At 46.3% G+C, this 24779-nt stretch overlaps 1 protein-coding gene across 1 annotated transcript in view; it reads right to left on the bottom strand.

Moving 5' to 3' along the window:
- Nucleotides 1–1333: 1333 nt before the first annotated feature.
- SLC48A1 (solute carrier family 48 member 1) overlaps nucleotides 1334–24779 on the bottom strand; it is a 222354-nt gene continuing 198908 nt past the window's right edge. The window contains exon 3 of the mRNA XM_069231040.1: nucleotides 1334–2219. Within this exon, the coding sequence (XP_069087141.1) occupies nucleotides 2083–2219 (137 nt within the window). The 3' untranslated portion in view covers nucleotides 1334–2082. The remainder of the gene's footprint in view (nucleotides 2220–24779) is intronic.

Genomic DNA, 24779 nt, shown 5'->3' with positions numbered 1-24779 from the left:
CAGAATAATCTGGACTCGCAATATGAGTGGGCAAAGTTTTCCATAGTTTAGCTGCAGCTACTGAGAAGGAGCGGCCACCCTATCTGGCTTTCCGAAATCTAGAAGGATGACCTAAGATGTCTTTTTGGGGCATTCCAGAGAAAAGCTGTTCTCAAGGGCACAGACCCATGATGATGGACAGCCAGAAATACCATGCAAAGCAACTTAAATGTCATACGAATCCTAACAGGAAGGGAGCGCATACGTTCCCTCACAGAGAGTTGAACATTCAGAAGCAGAGGAGCAGCCGCATTCTGAACGACCATAAATAAATGGAATGCAGACCAAAGGATGCAGTGTATGGAATTCGGATCAGGACACAAAAGAGAGGCCGTCTATTCCAGTTGTGAAAGAGTATGCACAGAATAATTAAGTGTGCGCAGTGACTATAATTCAAGGTGTGCGTTGAGAGTGTAAGGATGGTGTTAGTCTTGAGGTATATTTTCAGTCGTGTAAGATAATAAGCTCCAGCGAGCTCCGTGTCCATCAACAAAAATACTTAATTGACACTGTGGCCTCTGCAAAGCAAATATTTTGCAGAGGTCGGAGGACCGAATTCTCGTCTATTAAACGTTAGGATTACTTTGTTTGGATCTCGCAGACTTGTGGGCAAGTAAAATCTTATATGAGCATCAATGATAAACCGCAGCCAGTGAAAATATTTTCTTGTGCTCGCAGCAAGAAAATATTTCACAGATTCCTCTAAATAAAATTGCTTTTTCAGTTTACAAAAACTAAGAAAGAAATTGTGATTGGGGTAACAAAAGCACAAGTGGGTGTTGCAGGTGGAACTGCTTGTTACACTCACTGTCTCAAAATAAACCACTGTAAACAAGATGATCTATTAACGTGTTATTTTTAGAAATGAATGAACCAATTTATTGTATTCAACAAATGATGCTAACTCCACATTAACATATTTTACATAAACCAATTGAAGTGTACAAGCAGGCAAAAAACAAAAGGTGATCTATCATTGGAAGGTAAAATAAAACATAATATGAAAGGAACACAAAGAGGCAAGTTGGGATAGTAAAAAAATAGTTATAACAACGATGAAACTGATTAGTACCACAAACATTATTTGGGGAACAGACAGGCCTGTTTAATTAAAGACCAGGAAGAGGGCGTTGTGCTCAAACTCACACGTAAATACATTAAAAAAAGTAGTTTAAAAAGTACTAAGGATCACACCACTATTGTATTAGAACATTAGGGTAATGTATCACAATGCTCATTTTCTGCTACAATAAAGCACAGAGGAGATCCTGTTCATGAAATACAGTGCAAACTATTCAAATTACAAAACTCTTGGTTTTATTCATTCAACTTTATGTTAAATGGATACGTAAAGCAGCAATTTCAGTGGATTTTCAATTAGGTTCTGTTTGTTCGATGCTTTGAAGGACGCTAGACTGAAGGCAAGCGCCATGCTTTCCGGAAGAGATTTTCATATCGAAGCAACTTCCTGACAAGTACATTTTAAAGGATCGAACTTGGGGAAATAAGAATGGGGGTGGGCAGTTAAAAAAAAAAAGATGGGATTAAAAAATGCATTCATCTTGGGAGATCGTACACCATCTCAAGGTCTGATATTCTTCCAAAGATCTTTCGAGTCCCCAGCACAAGAAAGCATGGTCGCCACGCGGCTGCAATATCAATAACATTCACACAAAGTTAGTGTGGTCTCTTAAGGTAGTGGTGCAAGTAAAAAGAAAAGGGAAAAAAAGAAACAAGATGATCCGCTGTCCAATAGTTCCATGCCCAGATGAATTCACTTACGAAACCGGGATAATATGGGGGCACTCGAAGATATGGTGGCCACACAGGTCATGTACATAACCAGAAAGTCTCAAGGGAGGATTCAAAATATAAAATAGGTAGAAAGTGCTGAAGATCGGTGGGGCTCTTCCTTTCACTCCTCTCCTGTGGCAGCAGGCCAGTATGTGTCCTATTTCTTGATGCCCCAAAGACAGGCGAGAAAACACAAGCAACCCTCGAAAGGACGTACACAAAGAAAAAAAAATGTATTAAAAATACTGATTAAAAATCACTGAGGATGCTGATATCGGCAAACTCTTTCCTGTAGCGGTGAGAGTAAAGGCTGAGCAAGAAGGCCCACTTCAAGGACATGAAACTCCAGACGCACGACAAATAAAAGCTTTTTGGGTCAGTTATAGCTGTGAAGAGAGAAGAAGGAAGCATTAAATACATCTTGTTATGGAAGCAATGAGAAACACAACACAATTTGAGATGTTATGGAAGAATGATAAATGCAACTGACCGGAGCTTTGAAAATATTTCCGCCAGGAGTAAAAGTGCTAACCAGGAAAAGGTTTATTGAAATACATACTTTTTAAGGTTTTTTTGACAAGTCAATGGCTGACAATTACCGGCAAGAAACTTTATTAATACAGACATAATCTATCACCTTGTCAGAGTCAACCATTGTTTAAACAACCAGATTGCCAGAATTCGATCTGCTTTGTAATCCGCAGCTCACTGCAGTATCTTAAACATATTCCCTGTCACAGAATGACCCGATATCAATATATTGCAAATCTGTTTGGGAGGCTTGCTGGGCAACTGGCTTCGGGAGATGAAAACGTGTTATCACATTATTTTAGGCAGTGCAGGGAAATTCTGCAAGCAACGACCACAGGCATAACTCTTAAAGAAGACAGACAGGTTGATGTATTTGACACTGCAGTCATCAATAAAAATATTGACTCGTTCCTTCCACTCTTAGTAGCATCCCATTTAAGCCAGATAATGACACAGAAGCTGGTCTGGTTCCAGAAGGGTAAAGTATGTCTTCATAAAGGGCTTCACAATGTGACAGTTGAATGATAAACTGAATGGTCTACATTTTCTTAAAGACTCAAATACTTAAATAAATTATGGCAGGCACTCAATACAAAAAAGGAGACTTTGAAAATTCCTGTAAAATTAATAGAATTCAGCACCTACTACATTAATTATATTCCCACGGTCAAGCAGTCATCCACATAAACTATATGAAACAGAGTCGGGTGCTAGTTTACCGTTAAAGAATTTAACAGTGATTTACAAGGAATCACATACATGACCAAATGAAATTAAAATTGCAACTGTATACAACGTAAATAATACAGTTGTGCACTTGTTAACATTCACTGCGTGAGGTTTAGCTCTTAGTCTGTTTTTGGTTCTACTGACAAAGCGGTGCCAGGAACATTATTTTGCAGTGTGGCGTATTTGGTAGAGCGGAATCACGGTACCTCTGTCCAAAAATAAGCTTCAAACATTTATTCAAGATTCAGGGATCGCTCTGGTGAGAAATCCACCATGCAACAGTACTGCCTGTCTTTCCTGGTGAGAACATGTTTCCTAAAGAGGAAGAACACCATTTAGAGCTTTCATATGGTTTTGCATAGGCTAAACTGATTGTAACGACTGGTGGCATCATATTAAAGAGGGTCACATTTTTAATTAAAATGTCTGGGTAGACATTGCCACAACCTGGAAATCTTCTCCAACTTCAAGCATGCAGGGTTAAAGGCATGTAATTTGGAAAATGTCAATTTGGGGATGCATCTAGATTCTGTAACTTCTCCATATATACGGCTTTACGAGCAGCAGAGAGATGTGTGAATTGTAGAGGATGCTGGTTTGTTCACAGGAAGAAAAAAAACAAAAACTTTAGTTTCGCTTCTTAGTCAGTATTCATAGACAGAGCCCAACCTTTCTCCCTAAGACGCACTATCCAACAACAGGCTTGATTAGCCTGTAAAGGCTTCTCAGGGAACCACTGTGGCACTCTCCACTTGTTATCACTAATTGCCAATAAAGACATTTGGGTCTTAGGGATGGAGGTGCACACTGACAAACATGAAAGCAATCTCTACATAAATGTTCAGGTTAAAAGGAGGCCAGAACTCCGCCCGACTAGATACCGGTTTTCCCCTGAGACATATTCGTCGGTTCAACGGGCCACCATAACAGCCTCAGAGAGAGCACCAGCTGGGGTCCAGTATTCCAGATCTGCATACGGGGCTGAATGGTTGAGTTCAAGAAAGTGAGACAACGTGTCAAGGAATCAACACATCAGCTTTCTGTAGTGCATAGTGTTACCAAGTTGGCTTTCCCATTTCACAGATGTGACTTGCGAGAGTTTGACCTTTTTTTGCAGGTGCCAGGAGTGGCTGTGCTATGCCACTGAAATGCACTATAAAAGCTGAATTCGAAGATTCCTCATCGAATGCCTGTACATTAAAGAACTTTTGTGTACTTTTAATACTGGCACAATTGTGTAGAACTTCCTAGCAGAGGTTGCTACTACATAGCTTGCCAACCAGATCTTTAAACAGTAACACCTATTCCAAGTGACCGATGGGGCATTTGATAAGATGTTTAATGGGAGGCTTTAACTGTGTATCTGGAAAACATACTTTATTGGATGTCAAATAAGGAGTAGCCACATTTTCCTTTGAGTAGCTACTGCTGTCCTTCACTATTCTATGTTCTTTTGCCTTTTATCCAAATTTGCATTTTTATAATTTTTAGATTACCCCTGAACAGCCTCAGTAAGCCTTACATCAATTATTCTGAGATATTCGCAACTCATTAACTTCAATTTATACCAGTTTGTTTTGTCAGTTAAGTTTTACCGCCAGGATGAAACAACTATCATCCCATCCTTCTTTCTTTTTTATTATTTATTAGGTTAATTCATAAACCAATGTTGTAGAGTGGTTGGGAGTGGTAAGATATCTCTTCCAGCCTATTGCCCCTTGTCCAGTTAAATACATAATACTCCTAATACATTTCGGACCTTGCCCTTCTTCACAGCATATAATTCACAAGTAAAAAATACAGACCAACTGATTAATACGCATAATGCCATTAAAATGTTAAAGTTAGCACAGAAACATGGCAAACACCTTCATCTGTTTACTTAAAATTCAGACCAATTGCGTATCAAGCACAGTTGAAACTGAACAAAGAACAAGTTACTTACCTTCTGTAACACTCTTTCTGGTGAAAAATCTAACTGCAGATTTCTCACCTTAGAATGCTCCCCACACGCCAGACTGCATTCAGAAACTTTCAAAGCCGTGCTCCCACGTGCTGCTAAGTGACAGTGCGGCTCCACCTTGGACTCCACACCACTGAAGAAGTGATGGCGTGGAGCTGCATATAAGCCCCACCTTCGTGGCTATGTCAGTTTCTTATCATCATCATTGGTACCACTATGCTGAGTACTAACTTGGGACCTTTTTAAATGTTGAAAAGAGGCTACTCCACAAAACAATGAGGATAGAGGATGGCGAGGTGTCTGCAGATAGATAGAGTATTACTGACTGAAAGTAACTTGCTGTTCTGATGGATACTTCTAGCTGCTGATTCTTCACCCGATACTAAAGCAGTACCTCCCAAGGTGGAGTGTCTATGGACTGAGTGAGCGCAGACCAAAAAGCTTTGCAGGACCGAGCAGGCGAAATGCCCTTCAAGCCAGATCTGGCTGTCAAGGCATCAGTGCTTTTTGGAGGTGTGCACTGATGTCCACATCACAGCCTCAAAGTTGTCAATGACAGGCACTCCGCGTGCCAATGCAGACCTTCGGGAAGACTGCTTTAGGGCCAGTGCATAGCAGATCTAAATGCAGAAGAGTGTCCACCTTAACAAGATCCCTATCTTAAAAGTTTAAGGTGGTTTGGAGATCCAGCAGATGGCGCCCATCCTCCTCTTCCATGGGGTGAGGGGGAGCAAAGAGCACTGTCATAGTGATGATTAGCCCAATGAGGAAGGGCGTCACCACTTTTGGCAGAATGCTGCTCAAGTTCTCTGCACAAAACTGTCAAGGAAAAAGGTGGTGTAGGGCTGATACACTGAAGGTTCCTGGAGGTGCCTTAAGATCCCTCATGTGACGAGCTGATATGATTGCAATGAGGAAGACTGTCTTCACAATCAGAAGATGCAGTGAGCATGATGCATCGGCTCGCAGGGAACACACATTAGCAACGTCAAGACCAAGGGGTGTCCCACTGTGGCATCACAAACTGTTTGGTAGGGGAAAAGTGTCAACACTTTAATAAATCTCATCACAACTAGCACATAACAAGACAGTTTGGTCCGATAAAAATAGAAAAGTGGATAGGGCTGACAAATAACTTTTAATAGTGCCACCTTCAAGACCCTGCTGGGCCTAAGATAAAATTAGCAAGAGGACAACCAAGAATTTTACTTGTAAAGGGGCAGTCTTGTGAAAGTCATACCAAGCCACAAATTTGACAAAGAGTCCGGCATAAATACATTTAGTTGAATGGCCCCTGCCAGCAAGGATGATATCCACCACTTAGGGAGGCAGGTGGAATGCAGTCAGCTGCTGTTGCTCAATATCCATGCATTTGGGTGCAGACTGCACAGAGTCAGTGGAGGACTCTGTCCGGTTGCTGGTGGCTGGAGGTCCTCGCAAACGGGAAGCAAACTATCTTGTCCAATACGGAGACACAAGGATAACCTGGGAACATTTGCGCCAGATCTTTTTCAGAACTAAAGTGGTGGGAAGGTGTGCAGGTGTCCTGTGTTCCATTCCCCCAAACCACAACTAATGTGTTCTCACAGAAATACCAGGTTTTGACACAGAATGTCCTTGATGGTGGTAAAAAGATCTAGCCAGGGTTCTGAATTGTTGGAAGACTCCATATGTGTTTGGCCAGACGTTTCCGGCTCAGTTCGTCTGCTCTGGCATTCAGGGACCCTGCCAGATGGCTTGCAGCCAAAAAATGCCCAGCCAACCACCTCCAGACAGATAGTTTTCCGGCAAAGGACCCATTGCACCGTGCTTGTTGCAGTTTCACAAGGCTGTGGTGTTACCAGGGAGAACCTGCACCAGCCTCTCCTTGATGGATGGCAGCTGAAAGACCTTCAGCGCCAGATGAGTGACCTGCAACTCAAGCAAGCTGACCTTCACCTCCCCAAGATGACCTAACAAGCTTAGCAGGTAGACATCAGTCTATGTCATCTCCTAGTTGGGGGGGGGGGGGGTTGCCACTGTGTGTTGAAGCACATTAGGGCCAGTGCTGAGTCTCCATTTTAGATTACACATTTTAGCTTGACATCTTTCCCAATGGTGACGTTTTGCAAGTGTTACACTTATGCAATAATGTACTGAGAAGACACTGTACATGCAGCATATTCCTTGTAAGTGTTGCTGTTATGTAGTCTGTACACTCCATTTAAGGCTAGCCACAGAGAACGCAATGCTCTTGTGTTATGATTGTCTGTTGTAGAAAGCTCTGGGGCTCTAGCGAAATCATCACATGAGCTCTGCACCTTTGGCATATTACACTCTTTCTTATTCACCTTCTCTTGAACAGGAGCTTCATGACTGGCACATTTAGATCCACCAACACTAATCAAAAACTTCAATCATCAGTTCTCAGATTTCATCATCTAACACCAATTGCTATTAATCAAAACATCTTCCTCAGGGGTTTCAATCTCTTTTGGGCTAACACCAATGCAAATCTTACATCAGTCTTTTGAATGCAGCCATTCAAAATCATCCACTCCGACATTATTCCCTAGCTACATACAATGAAGGCAGAATCCTAGCCTTTATTTTTGCCATATCCTATCCTGACAAATGTCCCCTAAAAAGAAAAAAGGATTCCGGTTGCAGAGAAAATTATCTCCTGAAATAGTCCAAAACATTACTCCTTAGAATCAGCAATTCAAGGTCTAAGCCCATTTGAATGTCCCTGTGCTGAACTACAATACAATTATTCAGGTTACAGCTGACTCACTATATCCATTTTAAATAAAATGATCTTCTTTTCTAACCAACCAACCAACATCAAGTTGATGTTTCATCTGAGTGAAAACTGCTATGAACTGTTCAGCTTCTCAAGGTTCAATGCTAGTTCTGGCTCTGTTGTACCTGCATATGGAGCAAAACAGGAGGCCGCATACACCAATATGTAAATATATTGGGGTAAAATATATTGTGGTGGGACAGAAAAGGTCCCCTTCCTGGCTCTGGCAAGCATGCGACTCGACATCAAGCTCACCATAGCAATTTGTTTTGTTTTTAAACCTATTCATCTTGGTTAGACACAACAATCATGCATGTGCACGGAGGGTTTACTGTTACAACCCAGAGCACAGTTTTGTGGTCTACACCACTTTAATGTGTGCCCACTGCTTTTGCTGAGTGCGACTACTGTTAGCTCACTGGGCTGCTGAGGACCGACAGTGGTGGCACAACAGCCATTTTTGTATAAATGAATATTGACACTTATAAGGTGCACTTCACTCCGATGAGGACTTCAGTTGCCCATTTAGGAGGGTCATATACTGGTTACTTCTGCATTTTTAATCTTGTCTGTAGTCCCCCTACAACTGGATCCTTCACGCCACCAAGAGGTATGTGGATGCCACTGCTTCTGTCGAAAGAGGTTGTGCGTTGGGTGTGTATGTTGCATATGGCTGTAGGTAGACAACAATCCATTTTGATTTCCACGAGCCAAAGCAGCACCTAAGATGGGTGTTGGAAAGGGTCCAGTATAGCAACGTGAATTGCAAGGCTCATCCCATACATTCCTGAGCTCCCTTGTAGTGGATCCACTTTAGATTGTGGAAGAGAGGAGACCGACGGACCTTTAGTAGTTTATGGAAATTCCCCTGTCCTCTCCTGCTGCACTGTTCCCTTTAAGGTACCCTAAGGTACGAACTGTGTGGAATTCCACAGAAGAACCTTTGGAGAGGAAACGTGCGAGGCACTCAAAGAATATTTGTCAATGTAAATCAACCTGCCTAAGTCTGGAGGAGGGGCTGTGCCAAAGAGGAAAGTGTCCCCTGTCATCACAGAAGACAGTACCCAAACATCAACAGTGATGGTAAAATGAGTTTGTGTGCTGGCCTGAGGAAGATCCAGTGTAGCAAGATCCACCAGACTAAACAGCGCACCCACAGACCAGCCATTCTTACATCAATACTGGTCCTGCTGAAGCTCAACTGAGCAGGTGTGTGCATGTGCACTCAAAGCTGATCGATGCAACACTGGGTCGGTTGGGGCAAAGCCACTTGTTGGGCCATGCGGCAACGCTCATCACCTGTTATCAAGCTATGAACAGCAATTAAGTTATTTGTTCTTTCATATGTAAAAGCTGTAACTGGACATTTATTAATTCACTGATATTAGATGTGCCGTTGAGCTCTGAGCCTCAAACCTCACCACCAGCCTAAGACTTGGACTGAGCTACTTTGCTACCCTTAGGGTTAAATGCGTGTACTTTGAGCTAAGTTTTGCGACTAGTAAAGTTTAGCCTGAAGACTTCAGTGGTAAAAGGTTTCATCAGAATCTGGGCCCAGTAACTCCTGTACCCTCAAGGACCATTGAAAACGATTTCACAACAAGTCAGAGAAGGAATGAATGTGTTTCTCCTCATTCAGCTGAAACAAAGAAACATATTTGGACCTTCTTTTCGAAATGTCCTGGCAGCAGAAGGCTACTCACCTCAGTAAAACCACTGGTTTTTAACCCTACAGTATAAATTTTCCCCCTTTTTCCTTTCAATCCAAGCTTCTAAGTCTGCAGACTTCTTCTTAACAGGCTGGCGGTGCTTCTGGGGCTATTCTGACCGCGGCGGTAAAGCCGCGGTCAGAAAAGGGAAGCCGGCGGTTTTCCGCCGGTTTCCTGCTGCCCCTGTGAATCCTCCACGGCGGCGCTGCAAGCAGCGCCGCCATGGGGATTCCGACCCCCTGCCCGCCAGCCTGGTTCTGGCGGTTTTCACCGCCAGAACCAGGCTGGTGGGAACGGGTGTCGTGGGGCCCCTGGGGGCCCCTGCAGTGCCCATGCCACTGGCATGAGCACTGCAGGGTCCCCCTAACAGGGCCCCACATTGATTTTCAGTGTCTGCTTGGCAGACACTGAAAATCGCGACTGGTGCAACTGCACCCGTCGCACACCAGCAACTCCGCCGGCTCCATTCGGAGCCGGCTTCCTCGTTGCTGGTGCTTTCCCGCTGGGCGGGCGGGCGGCCTTTTGGCGGTCGCCCGCCAGCCCAGCGGGAAAGTCAGAATGACCGCCGCGGTCTTTTGACCGCGGTACGGTCTTCTGCCGGTTCCCGCTTGGCGGGCGGCAGTAGGAATGACCGCCTTAATCTTCCTTGACCAATTTAAAACTGATTTAAAAACTCCGGTCATGTCCAGGCCAGACTTCAGAAATGCTCCACAAACATCACTTGCACCACTAAAGGCCATTTTACACCCAGCAACCACAATTGCCACACAAGTGAAAAACATTTGACCACATCACTCTCATTTTGCATGAGTTACCCATGCTAATCATTTAAGTTAACATTCGGTTCCAACAGTGTTGCCTGCCCTATAAAGACAAGTAACTGAAGAAACCCACCTATGTGACCATGCTTTTCACTAAATACGGCAGCCTAAAGGAGCTTAGAAGTTGCAGCTTCTCACACCTGGAACAATGTTTGCTCAAAATCTTGCAGTGACAGAGACCACTGCTTGGAACTATCTGCCAGTTGAGATGATATCTAAAGCCACACCTCACACACTTAGAAAGCACCTAAAATTCCATCATAAATACCAGGGAAAAGTAGCTTTCTGACTATTATTCCATCACTTTTTTCAATTATTTCCTTGTCGACTTCAGTTTTTTTTTTGCTTAATATTATAACTCATCTGTTGCAATGCATTCTCAAACATAATTTTTTTTTACAGAGCAGCATGCTTTCTGTGGTGCTGGTGCACTACGTAAGATTGTTAAATAAAGGCTTTTGGGTCATTCTGAGGTCTCTGATTTCTTTAGGGAAGAGAAATATGCTATATCTCAATGTTGCTCCTAATGTAGGAGGCACACAATCAAAGAGGCCATACTCTGTACCCCCAAGTTGGGTCTTGCTCTCTGGGGCTGCCAACTCCACTCTTGTGCTCCTTGCTAGCACTTGTTTTGTGAATTTGGTGCTGTCTGCTGATCCAGGCCGAACCCCAGTAGGGCACACTGGAACTTGTGCCACTTGGGAGCACTTATTTAGCAGATTTTATGCTGTCTTCTCCAACAGCACACACCCTGTTTCGTATTCCAACTCCAGTCTTGGAATATTTTGGGGAAATGTATACATTCCCCAAGTATTTTTAGGAATGGTTGAAAAGTAGTAGTTTTGAATTGCAGAAAATGCTGCCCTGAGGATGCATCGCACGGTAAAAAACTACGAATACGACTCCACCCATAAATGCCACTAACGTGCAAGCTTCTGCATTGTGCTTTATTTGAACAGGTCTGCTTGTTCATAGCAGAAGTACGGGCAAATGCTCCTGAGGAAAATAAACATATGTCCTCTCTACAAGAAAACGCAACTGGCTGCAACCAGTAAAATGCGTGCTTCCCTTCCGGACTACTGCAAGAGAGCTGAAGCTGCAGGCTGGGTCACACATCATAATCCTATCTTCCACAGGTAGTGCATACCAGAGAATGAAGGAGCAGGTGAATGTAGAGCGGGAGTCAATTTTGGGAGGTAGTAGAAGGATAATTATGGAAAAAAGGTTGGCATGTTCATCAAGAAGCGGTAGAAAAAGTGAGTACAAACTGCATGGAGCCTGGCATAGCTTCATATGGTTACGGTTTTTGCTGGGCATGTACAGACAAGCAGCACCTCTTGCAAGACAGGTTATAGCTAGGCTGAGATGCCGTTTGACACACAGTGGGAATACATGTTGCTAGATAGGTGGAGGCTGGAATTAGCTGCAAATTAAGGCTGTTATTTGTTGCTTGGAATATAAAGACTGGTTACTACCTAGTACTAGGCAAGAGGAAACTATATGAACACAGTGTTAGTCCCAATTACTAGACCACAAGTTGAGGTTAGAATTACCTGCTGCTGGGCACAAGAAAATTATTTCTACATGGTATTCCACGGCTGAAGGAAGACATTGCATGTTACTAGGGATTTGGAAACTGGCATGACCTGCTAAAGGGAATGTGAAAAATTGGAAAACTCTGCCTGCAAAATGTAGAGAACCTTCAATTACCTCTGTAAAGTTATTTGTAAATTTCTTCCAATTTTGCTCAAACTAACTTGCTGAAAGGACTTTAAAAGCTCAATGTAGTTTTCAAACTGACTGACTGAGTTAGAAACCTACCCCATCTGAACAGTTTTTAAACACTTTCATGCTTTACTATCCCAATGTACTTTACAATGGTCCTCTCAACATGTTTGTCCAAATTGTTTCCTAGGTAGAATGAGCTACTATGCATAAAAAAGTGTTTTTTTGGATCCTTTCACATTCTTGCTTTTGGAACTGCCCTAGTGTGCTTTTGTTAATCTTACTTTCAACTCCCCTTCCAACATTTAAAAGCAATACTTTATTTACTGAAATCTCACAGTGACCATGGTTTAGGGGCGAGGTAGTGGAGGGACTGTAAAGTGACCAGCGGTTAAAGTGCCCCTTGGTGAAAGTAAACAATTTACTTACCAATGGTAACATTCTTTCTAGTGAATACACTAACTGCTCGCCTTTTTGGTACGATCAAAATAAAACCTTAAATCTCTTTTTGGGACCAACCAATAAAGTCTCTCCTCTTTCCATGGAGGTAAGTGGGGCGCAAAGGATGCTAGCAGCATGATGGATTGCCATCGTATAAGGGAGTCACAACTATAGGTAAGAAGTTTGCCCGAAGCATCAGCCCCAGTATGTCTGGGGAAAAGGTGGTTTAGGGCAGTTCAAAGACAATGTCTGACAAACTCAAGTGACGAACTGGAGTAATTGCAATCAGGAAGACATTCATTAATGTCAGATGACATGGCAATCTGCTACGCATCGGCTCGAAAGGTGTATACATGAGAAACATCAAACCAAATTAAGGCCCTGCTGTGGCATGACAAACGGTTAGCGAGGCAACATCTCAAACCTTTTATAAACTCATCACAACAGGTGATTTAACAGAGGATTGTTGGCCTGGCACACAAAGAAGTTGTCAAATGTCTGTTTTGCAGATATCACAATAGAACCTAAATTAGCTCCTTAGACAGGATTATATGGACTTCACGGAAGGGTGATTCTCCTAATCTCCATTTCTCCAGCTGACCACCTGAACTTGCAAGGATAAGCGCAACCCTTGACCCTCGGGTAGGTCGCTCCCCCGCCGCTGCAGCTCCAACTGCCCAGGCCCCTGCCACTGGTCTGGTAAGTTCTAGGTTCTCTTGTTCCCGTCCTTCTCCTTTTTGGCTCCTTCCTCCTTTGCCTTACCTGTTGTGACTCTGTTTTTTATCCTCTGCCTTCCCTGTTGGGACCGCTTTCTCTCCTTTGCCTCTCCTGTTGTGACCGCTTTCTCCTTGCCTCTCCTGCTGCGCTTACTCTCCTTTGCCTCTCTTGTTGTGACCGCTTTCTCTCCTTTTCTCTCCTGTTGTGACCGCTTTCTCTCCTTTGCCTCTCTAGTTGTGACCGCTTTCTCTCCTTTTTCTCTCCTGTTGTGACCACTTTCTCCCCTTTTTCTCTATTGTTGTGAGCGCTTTCTCTCCTTTGCCTTGCTTGTTGTGACCTCTTTCTCCTTGCCTCTCCTGCTGCAGTTTCTCTCCTTTGCCCCTCTTGTCTTGCGCTTTCTCTCTTGTGTCTCTCTTGTTGTGACCGCTCTTCTCTCCTTTTTCTCTCCTGTTGTGACCGCTCTTCTCTCCTTTTTCTCTCCCGTTGTGACCGCTTTCTCTCCTTTGCCTCTCTTGTTGTGACCGCTCTTCTCTCCTTTTTCTCTCCTGTTGTGACCGCTCTTCTCTCCTTTTTCTCTCCTGTTGTGACCGTTCTTCTCTCCTGTTGTGGCCGCTCTTCTCTCCTTTTTCTCTCCTGTTGTGACCGCTTTCTCCCCTTCTTCTCTCCTGTTGTGACCGCTTCCTCTCCTTTTCTCTCCCTCTGGGACCGCTTTCTCTCCTTTGCCTCTCTTGTTGTGACCGCATTCTCTCATTTTCTCTCCTGTTGTGACCGCTTTCTCTCCTTTGCCTCTCTTGTGGTGACCGCTTTCTCCTTGCCTCTCCTGCCGCGCTTTCTCTCCTTTGCCCCTCTTGTCTTGCGCTTTCTCTCCTGTGCCTCTCCTGCTGCGCTCTTTCTTTTTTCTTTCTCTCTCCTGTTCCGCTCCCCAGATGCTTCCCTGCCCCCCACTCTCGTGCCTTCCCGCCGCTGCTTCCCGTGCGGCCCCACCCCCCCTGCTTCAATTCGCTACTCTCCCTCCCGCCCCCGCCTCCCAGCTGACCCCTCCTCCCCCCCTTCCCTCTTATGGCGGCCGCTGCGCGGCAGAGACAGCGACCCTTGACCCTCGGGTAGGTAGCTCCCCCGCCGCTGAAGCTCCACCTGCCAGTCCCGTGCCACTGGTCTGGTAAGTTCTAGGTTCTCTTGTTCCCGTCCTTCTCCTTTTTCGCTCCTTCCTCCTTTGCCTTACCTGTTGTGACTCTGTTTTTTATCCTCTGCCTTCCCTGTTGGGACCGCTTTCTCTCCTTTGCCTCTTGTTGTGACGGCTTTCTCCTGGCCTCTCCTGCCGCGCTCTCCCCTTTGCCCCTCTTGTCTTGCGCTTTCTCTCCTGTGCCTCTCTAGTTGTGACCGCTTTCTCCTCTTCTTCTCTCCTGTTGGGACCGCTTTCTCTCCTTTTCTCTCCTGTTGGGACCGCTTTCTCTCCTTTGCCTCTCTTGTTGTGACCGCTTTCTCTCCTTTTTTCTCCTGTTGTGACCGCTTTCTCTCCTTTGCCTCTCTTGTTGTGACCGCTTTCTCCTTGCCTCTCCTGCCGCGCTTTCTCTCCTTTCTCTCCTTTCTCTCCTTTGCCCCTCTTGTCTTGCGCTTTCTCTCCTGTGCTTCTCCTGCTGCGCTCTTTCTTTTTTCTTTCTCCCTCCCGTTCCGCTCCCCAGCCGCTTCCCCGCCCCCCGCTCTCCCGCCTTCCAGCCGCTGATTCCCGTGCGGCCCGCCCCCCCCGCTTCCATTTGCTACTCTCCCTCCTGCCCCCCACCTCCCAGCTGACCCCTCCTCCCCCCCTTCCCTCTTATGGCTGCCGCGCCGCTGGCGCGCCAAAGGCAAGCCCATCTGCGCCCGTCCGCGCCTGGACCGCGCCCAGCGCCAGAACCCCTGGCCCCCAGCGCTCCCAAATCCCCCAGCTTAGAAACGACGCCGCCTCCCTCCACGCACTCAACCCCGGACGAACTACCACCTGCTACCAAGCCAGCCCCAAACGGACTCATGGACCCTTCGCCTGTCAAACCTGCAAGTATACCTTCAACCGCGCCTACAATCCGTCCACCGGCCCTCGCTCCAACAATCACCTCAAGTGCATCCCCCTCAACGCACGCTCTGTCCACAGACACGCCATTGAACTATGGGACCTCTTGGACTCTACCGCACCCGACGTCGCCTTCATCACAGAAATCTGGATGAACGCCTCATCGGCTCCCGACATCGCCCTAGCCATACCAGACGGCTAAAAGATCGCCAGGAAAGACAGCGCCAACCAAACCGGAGGAGGAATCGCCATCATCTACAAAAGCTCCATCAACGTCACCACCTCCACCGAAGACACCCTCCTTGCCGCCGAACACATGCACTTCCAGATCCACACCGACCCCAGGACCACCCTCAGAGGCACTCTCGTATACAGGCCCCCTGGCCCACGCGCCCTATTCAGCGAATCCATCACAGACTTCATCACCCCGCACGCCCAAGCCTAACCTGACTACATCCTCCTCGGGGACCTGAACTTCCACCTGGAGAAGAACAACGACACCAACACCGCCACCTTGCTCGCCAACCTCGGACTCAAGCAACTGGTGAACACCCCCACCAACACAGCCGGCCACACGCTCAACCCCATCTCCGCCAGCAACCACGTATCCTTCAACCACTCCTCCGAGATACACTGGACCGACCACAGATGTGTACACTTCACCTTCAGACGCAAGACCCACCACCTTCGCACACAACTAATCACCCGCAGACCCTGGAACAAAATCTCCACAGAACAGCTACTTTCCACTCTCAACCATAACCAACCTGCCATCACTCCGACGCCAACAACACAGCCCTCAGCCTCACACAGTGGATCACCAACTGCGCAGACAACCTCGCCCCCTCAGAAACCTCCCAAGACAGACCGACATCAGGAAAACCTGCTGCACCCTCGAAAAAACCTGGCGCAAAGAACACACTGCAGAGAACATGTCAGCCCTCAAGACCGCCACCCGTAAACACCACCAGCTGATCCGCTCCACCAAAAGGGCATCTTTCAAAGAGAGACTGGACAAGAACACCCACAACAGCAAAGAACTCTTCAACATCGTCAAAGAGCTCTCCAATCCCAACGCCAGCTCCAACACCATCACGCCCTCACAAGACCTCTGCAACTCCCTCGCTACTTTCTTCCATCAAAAGATCACTGACCTACAACTCAGCTTCGGACCCCAGATCCCGCCGACCACCACTGAACCCACATCCCAAACCATCACCCTCCACGCCTGGGCCCCCATCAGCTCCGAAGAGACGAGAACCACCATGAACACCATCCACTCCGGCGTCCCATCGGACCTGTGCCCCCATCACATCTTCAACAAAGCCGACGCCATAATCGACCCGATCTCCAGACCATCATCAACAGCTCGTTTGCCACGGCCACCTTCCCCGAGAGCTGGAAACACGCGGAAGTCAACGCTCTCCTGAAAAAACCTACGGCGGACCCCAACGACCTGAAGAACTTCCACCCCATCTCGCTCCTCCCCTTCCCGGCCAAGGTAATCGAGAAGGCCGTCAACAAGCAACTGACCAACTTCCTCGAAGACAACAACTTGCTCGACCCCTCCCAGTCTGGCTTTCGGGCCAACCACAGCACGGAAACCGCCCTCATCGCAGTCACTGACGACATCAGGACCCTGATGGACAAAGGAGAAACAACCGCCCTAATCCTCCTTGACCTCTCGGCTGCCTTCGACACCGTCTGCCACCGCAACCTAATAACCCGCCTCCGCTCCACTGGTATCCAAGGACAGGCCCTGAACTGGATCATCTCGTTCCTCTCGGACCGAACCCAAAGAGTCTACCTCCCGCCCTTCCGCTCAGAACCCATCGAGATCATCTGCGGCGTCTCACAAGGCTCCTCACTCAGCCCTACTCTCTTCAATATCTACATGAGCCCCCTCGCCAAGATCGCTCGCAAACACAACATCAACATCATCTCCTACGCCGACGACACCCAGCTGATACTCTCCCTCACCAAAGACCCAGCCACCGCCAAAGCCAAAGCCAACCTGCAGGATGGAATGAAAGATGTCGCACAATGGATGAAGCTCAGCCGCCTGAAACTGAACTCAGACAAGACGGAGGTCCTCATCCTCGGAAACTCCCCGTCCGCTTGGGACGACTCTTGGTGGCCCTGGGCACCGCACCAACCCCTTCAGACCACGCACGCAACCTCGGATTCATCCTGGACCCCCTTCTCACCATGACCAAGCAAGTCAACGCCGTCTCGTCTTCTTGCTTCCACACCCTTCGAATGCTCTGAAAGATCTTCCGCTGGATCCCCGCCGATACCAGAAAGACTGTTACCCACACCCTCGTCACAAGCCGCCTGTACTACGGGAACACCCTATACGCAGGAACCACCGCAAAACTTCAGAAACGTCTTCAGCGCATACAAAACGCCTCCGCACGCCGCATCCTCGACGTACCCCGCCACATATCCACCCACCTGAAACACCTGCACTGGCTCCCCTTCAACAAAAGGATCACCTTCAGGCTCCTCACCCACGCACACAAAGCCCTCCACAATAAGGGCCCCAAATACCTCAACAGTCGCCTTGCATTCTACACGCCCACCCGTCAACTTCGCTCAACCAGCCTCGCACTCGCCACCGTCCCGCGCATCCGCAGAACCACAGCTTGAGGTAAATCCTTCTCCTACCTGGCACCCAAGACATGGAACTCCCTTCCTGTCCACCTCAGGACTACCCAGGACCACCTCGCCTTCAGGAAGCGCCTCAAGACCTGACTCTTCGAGCAGCAGTAGCCCCCCCCCCCCCCCAAGCGCCTTGAGACCCTCACGGGTGAGTAGCGCGCTCTATAAATGCCTTGATTGATTGATTGATTACCGCCACCGGCTCTGATTGGGTTGGGAAAAGGGCCCTTCCGTTGGACAATTGCTTTTGAGTAGCCATTACTGAAGATCGTGAACCATCTCCTCCAAGATATGAATTACATCTGTTAGATTTCCTTGATACTGAGTCCACTGAATCTTCAGATTCCATTGCAGAGATTGCATGTGCCTTCTGGCATAATCAACTAGTAGGAAGCAGGAGGTTAAGAGGCCAAGACGCCACAGAGCTGCTCTCATTGAGATCTGGGGCTGAAGCTGAAACAACTGGCTCTCGGCCCAAATGTCCTGGATTCGTTGCAGTGGAATACAGGCCCTGAAATGCACTAAAACCAGGACAGCTCCATTGAACTAGGGGCCCTGCGAAGGAATCAGAAGGTGGTTGATCGTGAACCCCAATGATGTCTTCAACAGGTAGGGTCCTCGACCCCTGGAGGTGGGCAATGAACATTGTCATCACTTATGTTTGGGGATCTTGGGATGCAAAAGGGGAGCATGACAAACTGAAAATGTTCTTGGCATTGAACTGCAGATAATTTCTATGGGGATGAAAATACGTGTCCTGCAGGCCAGAGGACACTATCTAGACCAGAGCAGACAGGATGTCAGCCAGGGTGAGCGTTTTGAATCTGTCCTACCACAGGAAGACACTCAGAGGTCGAAGGTCCAGAACAGACCAGAGACCTCATCCTTTTATGGCACAAGGGAACCAGTGTAACAACCCTCTCCTCTTTCAGAGTTCAAAACTCTCCTAATATCACCTTTGTAGAGTTACACTCACCTTTTTAAACAGAATGGACAGGAGCGCCTCTAAAATTTGCTCTGATAAGGGGGAAGATCTGACGAGCATAGCACTGAAAGATTTGTAAGATCCATCTGTTGAAAGTAATGAATCATCAGATGTGACCCAGCAAGGGTAAACTAGAGCGACTTGAAGGATATTGCCACAGGGGAATGGAACTGGGACAACTGCTATTCCAAAACTGGTTTTTCACTGAAAAGGCATGACCCACTGAATGGCACATCCATTACAGAGGCTTGAAGACCTCTAGAAAATCCAGTGGAGCCCATGCATGTTGTGGAGCATACTGCTGGTGCCAACTTCCTTTACCAGGCATCCAGTAGTTCCAAGACCAGCACAAATCACATCGGTAAGAGCTCTTCTGGCCAAGTCCCAGGTGGCATGTGTACGATGAGCGAATAAAAAATAAAATAAAAAAACACCATTTACTGAGTGGAATCCCACACTTGCAGAGGAGAACACAGATTTGGCAAACCGCTGAATCCTTTTGGACTCTCTGTCCAAAGAAAAGAAGTAATTGGGAATTAACTGGGTTTGCCTGAATCATAAGGCTCTCTGGAGTATTATGTTTAGCAGACAAAATTGGAATCACCAGGAGCTGGGTTGAGGCGCCTGGCCACCTACCTATTCACTAGTGGCCAAGAGCAAGGCTTTGACCAAGTGCCCATCAAGGTATTCGTGAAGGCCTCCGTAAAGGGGAACAAGGTTTCATACGTGGCAGTAAAAATGTCATAAGGATGTTAGTTTTGGTCTCCACTGAATGCAGTCCAAATCCAGAACCTCTGCTGCTTATCGGACTACTATTGCAAATAGTGCACTTTCTTTTGTTGGCGGTTCAAGTGGCGAGTAAAACTCTGTGTCCTGGGCGCGCGTGAGGAAGAGGGGAGGTGGCAGTGTTGCAAGCTCACTGACCTCTTTGAAGTCCATCTGTTTAGTGAGGTGCATAAAGACATACCCACCCTCATCTTCTACATCTTGGGGTGTACCTTGTTTGAAGTTAGAGCCAAAAAGATAATGGAGCATCTACTTGTGCATCCACCCTGGAAGAGATGTTGGATTATAATCAAGTTGTTTAATGGTTGGTTGCGTTTTTGTAGCCTAGAAGCAAGACATCAATCTAAACTAGGCTTAAGTCTGTTCAGTGACAAAATCAGCACCAGATGCACATCTAGTGCCAGTGGCATCGGTATTCGCATCGATGAGGAAGGACCTGGCCCAGGTCTTGACGCCAGAAGGGACTTCTGTACTAGAATCAATATGGGGCCGGGTGCAAAATCAAGGGGTCCGCCAGCACAGAGGAAAGATCCACCAGTGGGAAACCAACTGGAGCCCCTTGTAGTTCCTTGTGTCCCAAAGGAGCAAAACATTTGCAGCATGGTTTCCTTGAAGGCTTCAATATGCTATTGTGTTGCCGATTGATTTTGGTGCATCCCGAGTTTCCCAAGAAGTTGTTGAATCTGCTCTGTGACCGAGACCCTAGAGGAAGACCGACTGACATCATTTATCCTCGAGCTGTGCTCCAAGGATAAACACTAAACAAAAACACAAGCCTTGCTTGCTCATGGTAGACGTCTGCATTCTACAGTCATGGCATGGTTTGAAACCTGCTGTTTTAGGAAGGGAATGTCTCTAGAACACTGAATAAGTTTGAAAGTCATTGAAAGGCTGACGAAATAGAAAGTAGGACTCCGTCTGAGGGCATAAAAAGAAAGGAACATAGATCAGTGCACATGGGTGGTTCTTATATGCAGCACAGGCTGTTATTTCGAGGGCGGTACAGCACCAAGACGGAGGCTCTCGGTGTCACATAGTAGCTTGTGGGAGCATTACTGGTGAAAGGTTTTCAGATCCAGTCATGTGCCTCGGAAGTATTACAAGATGAGTAATCTGCAGTTAAAACTATCTATTAAAACTGAACTTTGTCTTCTGACCCACCAGAACAAGCTTATGAACACTCCTTTCCTAAATGATACGAGTTCAGCATAGACCAAATTGTTGGTAGGAGACATGGTGTGAAAGATAGAAAAGAAAAAAGGAAACAAATGAGGCAAGAGGAAGTTCTAGAACAGATTGTCTCATTCTTTGCTAAGTAAAAAAAGAATAACTTTAACACAGGGTTAAATCACAGCTCATGAGTGCTTACATTGTCATTCTAAAGACTATATAGTCAAATTTCTTTCACCAAGTCATGGCCAAGTGTTCTCTTGATTGCTAACCACACACTGGGATGACAATGGTTTTCTGACAGCTTGAAAAGAAAGCACTGCGTTCTCTTTTGGGAACAGTAAATAATAGCTTGCTCCTCATTCAACCGCCCTTAGACTATGCTCATTTTTGGTGGTGCTGGGACACCAATAAGTGGAGGTGGATACCAGTACAACCATCTTCCATGGTTGTATTTGTAGCTGCTAGATTATGACTAAATATAATAAAGACAACTCCCTGTGTGCCGAGGATGGAACTGTTCCATCCTTAGACATGATGGGCATGTGCCGAGGACGGAACCAATCTATCCTCGCAGCTACCCTCAGGGGAAGAGCTGACGCTTCCCCTTGTGGGCTGCTCACCTACAGGACCCTACGAGGGATGGCAGCGGAAGCACTTCCGCTGCCCCCCAGTGATCTGATGACATCAGCATGCACAGTGTGCGCAAACATCATCAGAAGCCACCAGGATATGCTGTCAGCCATTTGGCTTCCAGCACTTCAGACAAGAAGGTAGGTTTTTTCCTCTGGGGTGAGGTTGGAGAGGGCAAAAATACATTGGGGGAAAGGAAAGGGCTTTTCTTTTCCCCCCAATGTCTCTTTCCAGTCAATTACTGCTGCGCGAACGCAAGCTGGAGCTGCGTTTGCGCATCAGCAATGCACCCATTAGACTACCAGGGATTTTTGTAGTTTAGTTTTTGGGTCGCACCCCTTTATGGGGCACACATTTTGGCTGTTTCTATTCACGTTGGGGGGTGAATGGACATATTTTTAGGCCCATCTCCTCCAAGGGGGACAGAAAGCCACTAGACACCAGGAATTGTATTTATTTATAGGCCAGGGCATGATCTCCTTGGCAAGGGTCGCTCCCCTTTATTGGGGCATGTATTATGAACGTTTCTATCCCCCTTGGGGGCATATCGGTCATACTTTTAGGCCTATCTACGCCCAAAAAAACACTAAATACCAGGGAAAGTTTGTGTGTGGTAACTGAAGTTCAGCTGATGGTCTGTGTGTATTGGTGATTCGCCGGCTGTGTGTACTGGCATTTGGCTTGTGTGGAGTTGAGCTTGGCTGGTGGTGTGTGTGGACTAGGGTTTGGTTGGTGGTATGTGTGTGGACTAGAGCTTGGCTGGAGGTGTGTGGACTGGCGGTGTTTCAACTGGGGATTTTGCTGGCAGTGTGTGTCGACTGGCATCTGGCTGACTGTGTGTGCTGACTGGCTTCTGGCTGGCAATGTGGGTAGCTGGCATTTGGATGGTAAAGGGCAGACTTCATAGTGTTTTATCCTGTTAACTGTTATTTCTTGTCATCATTTGCATTTGTGATTGTAACGTTTTATTTCTCTTTTTATTCTAGCACAAAGCTTTTGATTTCCTTTGCTGTTACTCCTGCTTCTGGTTTCAGGACTGGTAGATCTGCAGTTTGTGTAGTTGCATGAGTTTGATAAGAAAAGGGTTTTGTACTGTTTACTTTAAAGGAGTATCATTTCCCTGCATAATTATGTTTTTTGTAATTGGTGTAATAGTAGCATATTTAATTTCTGTTTTATTGTGTGTGAAATGATCCTTGGATTTGTGCGCAATGTGTATTATGTTGTCTTATCTGCAATTTTCTTTTGTTTTTCCTTTCTGGTGGGATATTGTTGGTGCTTGCTTTGTCTGTGCAGAGTAGGTGCTGGCGAGTCTAGCTGTCTCTGGCAAGCGAGTGCTTCCCATTGGAAATGTTGAACTCTGGGTTGCACCAAACATGGTGCAGCCTGTATTGACTGGCTTTACTGGTTTTGCAGGGTGTAGAGCGAATACTGAAAACATTCTGCCTATAAATTTCTTTCAGTTGCTTATGGACGATGTATTTTTGGATGAGACCATTGAACAGACTAATTTGCATGCTGAACAGTATTTGAGGGACAACAGAGCCAAATTTAAGCCTCGCTCTAGAGCTAGCGGTTGGGCTCACACAAATGTGGACGAGTTTAGGAAACTCTTGGATTTAACTTTTTTGATGGACTTGATAAGGAAGCCGTCCTGCAACCATGAGTCATGATCGGTATTTGCTTCTGTTTCAGATGCTGCATTTGTCTGATAATGCTTCAGCGTGGCCACAAAATCACCCTGATTGTGACCATCTTTTTAAGATTTGGCCTGTCCTTGATCGCTTTGTACATCGATTTTCAGAGATCTAAGTTCCAGGGAAAGAAGTAGCTGTGGATGAGTCTGTGGTTCTGTTCAAGGGCTGTTTGGTTTTTAGGCAGTACATTCCTAGCAAGAGGCCACGTCAAGAAATTAAGATGTATATAATGTCTGAGTAGTACTGGTTATGTCTATATTTTAGGGTGTACACTGGTAGGGATTCCATTATTGACCCTCCCTGGTTGTCTGTCCACTTTCGGATTGTATTGTAACATGGTAGAGGACCTTTTTAACAAAGGTTACCATTTAGACGTAGATAACTTCTACACTGGTGTGCAATTGTTAAGGGAATTGTTTAAAGTGGACATTGTTGCTCGTGGCACAACCTGCTCTAACCATAACGGTTAATCTAAAGAGCTTGGATGTTAAAAGCTTCAGAGGGAACAATGTAGTGCGTTGCATAGTGATGTACTTGTAGCTGTGAAATTTGCAGCGGAAGAGATGTCCACCTTCAATGCTTTTGTTGTATTCAAGGATTGTTCTCCAGATTCAAAGATGGCACTTGTTCAGTTTTAGCAGTCTGTGATAGGCAGCCTTGTTGTAGTGGAATAGGCAAGTGTTCCTAGAGTTGGAGTGGTGGAGGATGTGGCTAGATTGAAAGGTCGCCCCTTTCCTGATTAGATTCCTCCCACGCCCCCCCCCAAAAAAAACTTTCACAGTCGATGTAGAGCCTGTGTCCGAAGAGGCATGCAGATTTCAAACCTTTCACTCACACTCGTGCCAAATCCAACCAGTACGTGTGTGACTTGAGGAATAGATGTTTGTGAAGAAATATTTGTATATTCCATCTTTCTCTGCCAGGGTGTACACTGTCTCTAGGGAAAATCTATCAATTCTAGATACTTTTTGTAGAGCACAGGGTGGTGTGCCTCTTGTGGATCTCAACAAGTTGTCCTACCCTCAATGCCCTGCAGACCTCAAAATGTGAGTAAAATCACACATTTTCCTTGCACTTCTGTGCCATCCTCTTCCGCAATCTGCAGGAAAACAAAATACCTATCACCCAGCCTTTCCCAACTTATTCCTATAAAAAAGCTGCCCCACTTGTGTGGCTAGGTTTAGTGCCCACAACAGGAACTGATCAAACTAGCATCAATGGGAATCCTCACAAAGGGACCCTCACAGGCCTTGGTTTGATTTTGTCTGGTGCAGGCACTAGGCCAAGCTACACACGTAAGGTACCATTTTTATAGGGAGACCTTGGGAATGCTGTGTAGAAGGAAGTTTGTGGTTCCCCGCAGATTCCGGAACTCTCCATCAATCAATCAATCAATCAATCAAAATATTTATTAAGCACGCTACTCAGCCGGTAGGGTCTCAAGGCACTGTGGGGGGTTGGTGAGGTGCCGATTACTGCTAAAGAAAAACATGTCGTGAGGTGCTTTCTGAATGTCAGGAGGTCCTGGTCTTGCGTAGGTTGGTGGGGA

Source organism: Pleurodeles waltl, chromosome 4_2 (genome assembly GCF_031143425.1).
Source record: "Pleurodeles waltl isolate 20211129_DDA chromosome 4_2, aPleWal1.hap1.20221129, whole genome shotgun sequence".
In the NCBI taxonomy this organism is placed as follows: Eukaryota; Metazoa; Chordata; class Amphibia; order Caudata; family Salamandridae; genus Pleurodeles; species Pleurodeles waltl.
The sequence above is the reverse complement of the archived record's forward strand: the minus strand, read 5'-3'. Positions and strand labels throughout refer to the sequence as shown.